Source organism: Poecilia reticulata, linkage group LG8 (assembly GCF_000633615.1).
Source record: "Poecilia reticulata strain Guanapo linkage group LG8, Guppy_female_1.0+MT, whole genome shotgun sequence".
Lineage (NCBI taxonomy): Eukaryota > Metazoa > Chordata > Actinopteri > Cyprinodontiformes > Poeciliidae > Poecilia > Poecilia reticulata.
The window spans coordinates 14,106,117-14,116,226 of record NC_024338.1 but is presented as its reverse complement, the minus strand read 5'-3'; the positions used below and the strand labels follow the sequence as shown (position 1 = coordinate 14,116,226).

The window sequence follows — 10,110 nt, the reverse complement described above, 5'->3', positions numbered from 1 at the left end:
CACGGAAACAGGGAGAGAAAGAGAGATGGAGGTACAGATTGAGAGTAAACACAGTGTGGTCTGACTAAAGTGTAAATGGGCGAAGTCACACCTAAGGCAAACACAACACTTCAATCCAGCACATCATTAGTCAGCCATTAATTAACCAAAATGGGTAGGGGTGCACTTAGGTGTAAATTATAACAACGCCAACAAATACAAAGAGCAAATATATTAACAAATTCTTTTAAATACACTGAAATAAGCCAACAAACATTCCAGAGCATTTTTTTCTGGAATTACTACATCTTCCTGACTACAGTTACATTTTTTCTCCTTAAAAAACACTTTGTATACTTCTTTGTAATTCATAATAAGAACTAGACATTTAAAAAAAAAAAAAAGAATTTCACTAGCAGTAAAAACTGCTAAATATGTTCAAAGGACACCAACAAAAACATTACTGTGTTAGATTCAATTGAACACAATATAAAACTTCAGGTGAATGTAAGGAAGATGACAAATGGTTCAAATTTCCTCAACACTAGAAAACTTAAGTTAGTCGTACAGATTTAACTACAAGGTCTGCACAACTAAAATGTTAAGGATTTTGCTACTTAATAATAGAAATTCATTATCTATTAGGTAATGTTTGAAGATAAAAACAATGAGTAATATCATGTAAAAACAATCAGTGTCATCAAAAGCAGCACTAAAACAGAAAAGTAAATTTTGAGTACTGTTGTGGACTACTAACACAACATTATCGCCGAAGTACATTTCAAGACAGAGAGAAAAGCTAAGACGAGAAGAAAGAATTGAAAATGTCACAGGAGGATGAGGAGGATGATGAAGAGCACCTAAGCAGGAGGCTTGTTACAGCACTGCAAGGATCTTCCCCCAGTCAACTCTCATCAGGCCAGCTGCCTCCTGTGCTCATTAGCACAGACTCTTAAGGAGCTCCTAAAGACTTTGTGAAAAATGAACGCTCATTTGAGAGGTCGTTAATTTGCACTGTTATGCAAATTTGGTGGCAATTAAGCCATAGATCAGAGGAGCGGTGCCCATTTATAACAAGTGAACAAGCATTATGACACAGTCAGATGGTGCCAGAGAGAACTGGGACGACATGGTTAGTCTGCTTGGTTCAAATGTACCACCTCAGTTCTGAATAAAACCGATTTGCCATTAGCATGAATCATTGGGCAAGAAAAACCTGAGGTTTTGACTGGCATGACCTCTGGATTTGTGTAGCAAACAACAGAGCTTGCACAGATCTGCTTAAAGCATCAAAAGATTGAAAACAAAGTGACACAGCTCCCCAGAAAGCATCTGTAGCCAAGACTTAAAAGTGACTCAACATGAATCTGCACAAACGGCATCAACCAGCCATACAGCTACGCTGATTTACTACATTACAATGTATAGCGTCTTAGTGTTTGTGTTTACACCCCTCCCGCTGCCAGCCTGATGTTTCTATTTCTTCCCAACATTAATGACATGGTGTGAAATAGACAAACATATTGTCTGGGACAGCTATGTGCATAACAGCTAAGGGGTGGAAGACACCCATCAATTGTAATTAATCCTTAATTAGTCAGGATTAGGAGCTGGGCTCAGAGACTTTCCCATCCCACTACCACCAAACTAGCACAATCCAGCTGAGACTTCATTTACATATCTTTAATTAGTGATATGCTGACTTCCTTTAAGAACAGCACATAGAAGTGGTTTGTATAGCAGACATGTCAGAAAGGGGAAAAAAAGTTACATTTGTGACAAACAAATGGTGTTTTTACTTGTATAAGCTGAATAATGTGATAAATAATGTGAAACAAATGCACCGAAAACCACCGTCCAGTATCTAAATACAATCCCACAACAAAAAGTCCTGAAATGACTGTGTCCCAATACGTTTATTCATTTAGAAATCTCGATTTGTACAAATGCAGAGTTAACAGACAACCCAATCGATGTTGTTGGTAAAACACTGTGATACAGAAAAGTCTGGTTCCTGCAGGAATAACGCCACATGGGGAAATCAACTGGCCCACACGCCATTAGGTCTGGGGTGCTCTTGATCCCCAGTTTGAGTCGGGGTGTGTGTCTGTGCGTGTGGGGGTGTCTGTCAGGGCCAGGGGTCTGTGTGATATTAGCCGTCTGCCAATCTGGCTTGGGGAATGGACACCAAGTAATTACTCTTGCTCTTACTGCCTCATCAATCTCTGTATCACTCCTGCACCCCCTTTAACACATTGTCTTTTTTCATCCTCTTCTTGAAAGCAGCAGGGGGAAAATGAATGGCAGGATGTCGCAATACACACAAATTCATTGGATTTTTAAATAATAATAATAATTAAAAAAAAGAAGAGTCATGCTAATCCCAAGGATGTATTTAAGAGAGAAGTGTTAATTGAGCAACAATAGAAAGCACATTTAACTTAAAAACCCTAGAGATGGCTAATATGGTTCTTCTTAGGGCAACTATTTTTATCTGATAAACATTTTTATCTTAAAATAGATTTAACATTTTTCCTCATAAAATATAATAAAATACCTCCCTCAGGTTCTTAACAACTCATAAAATTTTATGGCTCTATTCCAAGTTAGGCTGCTTGAAAACTAATAATAATTAGGCCGTTTTAATGAGGCAAGTGATTCACATGACTTCATCAAGTGATCTCAGCCAAAATCCTGGAGCACAAAAATACCCAACTAAACTGGTGCATGTGATGTTGTTTTCGTGGGAAAGAGAAGAAAGTATCCCGAATCGAGTATCACTAGTTTGGTTTTTGACTCGCTTTCAAAAGATGTTAATAAAAATGTCCCAAATTTGACATAATGTCCTAAATATCCCTCGAGGTAGAAAAAAATTATCGTAAAAAAAAGAAGAAAAAAAATGAAAAAAGGTCACAGTATTTAGTGAAGGTTGACAGATGCTACTTCACCCTAGAGTGACACGACAGTTCATTTAATGGAAAATTTTTGAAAAATTCAAATCCCCAAAATTAATAAACGATCTCTGTTGAAACACCAGTAACATTTCAACTATGTTTCAGTAAGTTTGTTGTCTAATTTTACCACAATTAAAAAAATAATTTAAAAAAAGGAGAGGGAGTGTTTATGGGGCTCACAAAGACATTTCTGATAAATATGGGGTCCCCTCATTACCGGTAATTAGATTTTTTTTTTTTTTTTTTTACAGCAACTCAATATGATGGAGTTCATTACTCTCCTGAAAATGTAGTCCATTTAAAGTGTACACAAAACGGCAAACAATGCGCTAATACACTGGGGATTTTTAAAAAAGTGCCATAACTAAAAAGAATCGGGTTTAAAACAAACAAACAACAAAAAAACATAAATTTCAAACTACAACTGGCTCCCCAAATTCCTCAGCATTAACCAGTTCAGCAGGCTTCCCAGTGGTCTTTAAACCAGTCACCTCACAGCAGGAAGCTGTCTGGCTTGATCTTCAACTGTCCACAGACTAAATGCCTATTGTACTTCAGGTGCGTTTCCAGGGTCAAAGCAGGGATYTTAAGGATTTAATCCAGTAACCTTACAATATTTTACCGCATTTTCCTTCCAAGACACAAAATAACACAATCACAACTACTAAGGATTGTGGATTGTGAATAGATTTTAAGTTTGAATGGAGGAGAAACACTGCTGTCCCTCTGGGACACAACTCGCAGCCTTTAATTATTTCAGATCTGTAGATTAAATTTATTTGAACTAGAAGCGACTGTAATTCAGTTTCAGATTTTAATCACAATGAAACGTTTATACATTGTGTTTTCAAAATCAGGTTGGAATTTTGACCAGAGTTCTCTTTCATCCTCTTTCTAAAAAAAAAAAAAAAAAAAAAGTGCGAACACTTAAGACTGCATCAGAAATATCAAGTTACAACATGATGCTGTTACATATTTCCAGAAGGTCTGGAGTAACTCTCTGTGAGCCAATTTTTGCAGTTTTATTGGTACATATTTTATTTTTCCAACTGGAACTCCTTCCCTCTCTCTGACACACACACTCCAGAGTCTGGATCAGCACAGACATTTCCACAAAGTTTGGAGTGACAGTTCTTAGCTTTTAAACTATGCCTGCTATGACACAATCTGATATTAATGCTGAATTGGTCTGATTTTTCAGTTTTAAAAGCATTTTACTTTCTGCAGTGGGCAACATCCGTATCCCCAGACTGCAGCAACAGTCTCGCAGAAGGACTCTTAATGGCATCACCGGATGTGATCTACATAATAGCTCCAGTTTTTGACCCCACAGTGGAAACATGCATAACAAAAGGCCAAGAGAGTTAAAAAGATTGTGGATGGATGGATGCTAAATATAATTAAAAAAATCATAGTTAATAATTTTTGTCTGAATAAACATTTTTCTGAATAAACTTTTAGTTTAAAGGACTAGAGTTAGTTCACTCAGCTTCTCGTCGAACAATTTACTTTCTGTAACGATTAATTTTCAATCATCCAAGCTTCATATATTATAGGCCCCAAGATCAATGCCACCATATTCCACATTTTGGCAGAAAAAGGGACTATGCACATATATTCATATGTGTATATGTATTAATATTAATATATTAATATGTTTGGCAGTTCTGGATTTTAAAATGTTTATATTCAACCCACATGCTTATTTCTGATAAGAAATTAACCAGGCATCGATAAAATAAAAAATTTTTTACCAATGAAAGAAATATTCTTTTCAGATCAGCTTTTTTAAGTCTATATTAAAGCGGATTTAGTTTAGCAAAAATAACGTGTCATACTTTTCCTGTTTTAAATAAAATATATAAAAACACAATCAAACAACTTCAGTTGTTTTATTAATAAACTGAACATTTAATGACTGTTTGAATTTATGTATCTTCCTCACAGGGCCCTACCTGGACCAAAAAAGGCTTCAGTGTGTGTGTGTGTGTGTGTGTATGTGTGTGTGTGGGGCAGACAGCAATCAAAGTCCAACAAAATAGTCGACGTCACAAGTTCATGAGATTGTCTTACTTGTTGCAGACAATGCTGTGTTCCTGAGGAGTGCCGACATGCAGATTTATACACACACGTCCAACATCAGTAGATTAAACTAAGACGCTAATGCAAAACAAAGCTGATCTTTCTGATCTTTTCAGTTTCAGACAAGATAGCTTTCCACTGCATCCATACAACTAGTAGATTGATATCAGAGACGTTTGTCAGACAGCTCATCTAGATGTACAGGGTTGATGGCTGTGAACTTGTCCTTGTGATGGGGTAGGGAGTAGGCCTGAAATAATACTGAAGTCTTTAAAACGGTAAAAAGAAAAACTAACAAAAACAGATATATGGATCTAAAATAACTATTGCAATACTATTTTTGCAATCATTTAAAACATTTCCAAAAATAAACAGCTGTAAATATTCAAACTTGAAAAGATGGACTTGATAAAGGTGGCAGAGAAGARTGAGTGACAGACTCACTATCAGCATGTTAACATCAAAAGGAAATAAAAGTAAGGAAACACAAGCCCAAAACTAAAGCACAACTAATGAACTGCAGGGGCTTATCTGAGGAGCTGGTATTAGTTGTCCCACTGCACCATGAGCTATTTTTTACAACAAATACCCATGGGAACAAGGGAGTAAAAGAACCCGAGTTGAAGCAAAACCACAGACTCTTCTTTGATCGTTCGCAGAGTCCCTTCAAGTAATTTCATGTCCTCCTTGTAGTGCATCTTCAATAAAGCATTGACAAAAGTTATAGTTCACACAGACAGAGGTCATGTTTCATGTGGGAGCTTAGAACAGCACTGGAACTGTTGTAAAATGGGGGTGTTTTGGGGTGGTGGCAGAGGGGGAGGGTGGGTACTGACATTTGCGCAGAACATTTCCTTTACAATGAAAACAATCTAACCAACTGCAGTACTCATAGGAATTCACCTCCCCTCCCCCATGCCCCACCTCCCCTCCTCCAACCCCAACCATTACATTACCATATCAAAGCCCCGAGTTCAGAGTAAGTCTTCTCTTTCAAGAATGGGAGCGAGGCAGCGAAAGGGAGGGGGAGAGGACAAGACCGAAGCAGTAGGAGTAGAACCAAGACAGAGTTTGCTTTTATCCCTGTTTGGTGTGTATGCATCAATGTGTGCAAGACATATTGTGTACATGGTTGTGCCAACACATCTTTTGTTTATTAGTCGGGGGGGTGCAAAAAAATAAAAAATAAAAATACCTAATGGGTACCAAAAGGACTATTGATTGGGGTTTCTGAAGGAGCCAATGAAAAGTCATTTTACATTCCTCAAATAGACAATGGGGCCTAAGGAGGGGCGGGGGGTCTCAGTGGCCATGAAATACCAAAGCAGGTACACAGTGCAGTTAGGGAGCTACATGGCAGATGGCCAACAGAGTACAAGCAAAGCCAAAGTCTTTGCGTTTCGTGACTGGAATACTTTAAGTATGGCTCCAGTATTTACCCAACTGTATTCTTAGTGAGCTATTCTCTTGTGCTCACAGTACAAGTACTCACAGGTTCTACTGTCTAGTTTGCTGGGAGACCAAATGTGAAAATCAAAGTGAATGGCATTAGGGTAAATAAGACCACTGGTTGCCTGGGAAACAGTGTACCCAGCCCCAATCTCTCAGGCCTAGCCTTTACTTCCCTCCAATCACTAGAGAGCAATAATACATTATTGACAGAGGGCCACAACAGACAGCAGTGCAGTGTTTTCAAATTGTGTTTGAACAAGAGAGACTTACAGTTAGCCAAGGACAGTGAGAGAAGAAAGCATACAGCACAAGAGCATAGAGGAGCTGGAGGGTTTTGCAGCCCAACCCATTTACACAACCATAACCACCAATCTGCCATTCATATCCAGCCGCACCAAAACAATCTATCCAAAAACCGACATGAATTGCCAACAGAGGCGCTACTGCATTGCTTATAACTGGCTGCATTTCCCAATTTACAGTCATTAACAGAAGTAGAGATATGCATTTCTCAACAGTTAGACTATATATTAATAATGCAAGAGTATGTCTTTTCCACCTGATGTTAAGTCAACAGTATATGGACCTGGATCATGTTCTGTTGCGCAGTAGTTCCCCTCTCTCCATAAAGTGAAACTGCTGATAGGCATACATGTTATATCACATAAAACTCTTTTCACACAGTCTGTGCAACATGAATATTGCAAAAGGCTATTGGGAGTGGAGTATTTGTTGGTCATTATATTCCAATGCTTTGCATGCCAAAAATAGACCCAGCCTGTTGAACGCTGGGTAGATAGATGCAATGCCAAATAAACTACAGGTGAAAGAGTTAAACACATTGTAGGGATAGATGCAAAGGAGTGGTTAAAATGTGTATTTATTGCCAAAGTTATAATTTTTAGCAATATCACCATTATATGATTTTGTAGTGAGCCAATATTTACCAATTACCAAAAAGTTAGAACTATTCTGCACCTTTCTGCTTCAGGTTAAAATGTAAATCTAAACTGACGTATTAGCTAGTGAAGACTGAGATGTTAGTTTTGGTATCTTACTCGTGTTTCAAAAGACACTGACTAATTCTGCGCTCCATTTGTAGTCAGAACTCAGAAGTTCTACAGAGTAGGAAAAAAACAGGAACGCCCTCCTACTTTTGAAAAGTTGACATCGAGATCCAATGTGGTAGCTGCTTGAGTCAACACCGGTAAGCTGTCATGACAACATGTTTATTTTACAAGACGCACGTGTAAGAATGAGTCTAAAACTCAAAGTTCAATTCTACACTGAACAAAATGTGGAAAGTACAGCTTAGACGACGTTCAAAAGAGATACTACGAGCAATGGCTGCTTGAGTGTCGCCATAATTGAATCGCAACTGCTACGGCTATGTTAGCCGGAGTTAACTTGGGTGTGATGTCATTCCCAACTCCAAGTTTCGTTTTCGTGGATAATGGAATGCAGCATATGATTAGTTTCAGCTGTGAAGTTTGGATTGTTTCCAGGAAAGGAAGAGGTTCCATAAATATGTGCTTTTAACCTGGTGCATAGCAAAGATGATGCTGCATTAACGCATCCACAAAGATTAAATATAATCTTTAGTCAACATTGTCCTAAGAGGGGAAATGCATGAAAAGGAAAAAAAGGCTCTGAAGAACCTGAGGCAAAAAGCACTCTTTATCTCACTACTCAGTGCACACAACTAGAGCCCACTGGAAGATGCCGAGTGAAGTAGAAACTCACCTGTCTTTTCTTTGATCTCACAAAGAACGCTGAAGAGTGCTGGTTTCATTCTGTGACAGTTCAGGGCATGCTTCCTGTAAGACAGAAGAGGGAATAAAACAAAGAAGGAGAGAGGTGGGATTAGGGTAAACAGAACTCCATTTCAAGTCATTCCAAGTTTCTATTCCATAAAAAGTAGTAGAGCAGCTGTCTGCATTATCCGCACAGAACTGTTTTATGCCTTTGTAAGCATCGACACATCCTTGGAGCATCAATCCAAACTAGCAAGAGTAACATTGTCATTAGTGCGCTTTGCACTGAAGAACAGGTAATGATGCCAAACCTCAAGGTCATCATTACCGAGAACCTGATTTCAGGGTTAATACGCGGTAATCTAATTTCTACCTGCTGAAGACGTACTCGATCCATGAAACTAGATGGTGAGTTGACAGAGCCCATTTGGATTAGGATGCATTTTTAATATAACCAGAAATTACCTTTATCGCCTAACAAACTGAAAGCAATCTATGCATAAAAGCGCTACAGTTTACAGGAACGAGATCACCTCAGTTTATCCGGTTAACACATTCCATTTAACAACATACTCGCTCCCATGACACTTTATAAAAGGATTAAAGAATTGAATGCTGTGGCAGGTTTGATTTCACTCTTTGCTCAGTGCAAGCAGTGTGCAGAGCACTCAATATGTATTTGTCTTGAGGTAAAAATGTTCATTATGGTGTCTAAATAACACCGAGACAGGCGCAAAAGCAGTATTCTGTCTTGTACATTTCTGATTCAATAAACCTCAAAGTAGCCCAAAATTACATGCTTGAGTGTCTAAGATAAATGACGACACATCAATATAATCAAATTTAATAAAACCTTAGCAACGCATGACATGGGTTATGTCTATAGGCATTTACACCATATTCAAACTAGAATACGTACAGCAAGAATAAACTCTTGCTTCAAGTAGAAAAAGAATCATTTAAATTCATACAAATGCACAGTTAAGACGACCCATTAACCCATAATCACTTCAGAAAAGCAACGTCATCCATATCAAAAAGTAAAATACACATTCGACTGGGGTTGCATATAAATTTGCTGAGGCAGGTAGTTCAGATCCATTCTGCTGCTCCGCAGGTGAGACAGCAGTGAATAAAAAGCTCATACTTAACAATACTAGGCAGCTCTGACGTTATCAATAGAAATAAAACCATGGTTTATAATTCTTATAATTGCTACAACTGCCTGATGGATAAAAGGGGGAAAAGAAAGTTGAAGTTATTGAAGCTGTGAGGGAGACTGTTGGAAACATATGAAGGTTAACGGTTAAAAAGCTACTTTTATTGAGCAGTATGGATGTGAACTGCACTTACACCAGTCTGATTTTACAACTGAAAATGATTATTTATATCTTAAATGTTGTAATTTTATAGTCATTTTAATAAATAACTTTTACGAACTCATAAATCTTCAAGTCGGCAAGGGAAATCACCACAATGGAATATTTTTGAAGCGCCGACAATTGATTTCAAAAGCCATTTGTATGGAAATAATACTTGCAAAACACTTTCGCCTTTCAGTGTACCATATTTGAATACTACTCAAACAGTATTCATTACTGAACAAACATTTAACACATACATGCCCCTGGCTTTCAAGGGTGCATTCGTATGCATGTTGATAGTCAATTGGTGTGTAAATGTAAAATATCCCAAATTGTAACTCATGTTACACTTTTGTTCAATGCCAAATGGTAAAAACACAACTTTTTTGTTAGAAAATAATTTGTAACAGAAAAAATAAAATAAAAAGGAAACACTAAAATAGCTTTAAACAATAGATTAAAGGTTTGCCTTATGGTTTATTCAGGACATCAATTTCTATTTTAGCTACATAAAAAATGGAATCC

At 37.6% G+C, this 10,110-nt stretch overlaps 1 protein-coding gene across 4 annotated transcripts in view; it reads right to left on the bottom strand.

Moving 5' to 3' along the window:
• Positions 1 to 10,110, bottom strand: part of pbx4 (pre-B-cell leukemia transcription factor 4) — a 28,906-nt gene that overhangs the window by 13,218 nt on the left and 5,578 nt on the right. For all 4 annotated transcript variants that reach the window (XM_008416044.2, XM_008416045.2, XM_008416046.2 and 1 more), the window contains one exon: positions 8,211 to 8,284. In XM_008416044.2, coding sequence (XP_008414266.1) covers positions 8,211 to 8,284 — 74 coding nt within the window. The remainder of the gene's footprint in view (positions 1 to 8,210; positions 8,285 to 10,110) is intronic.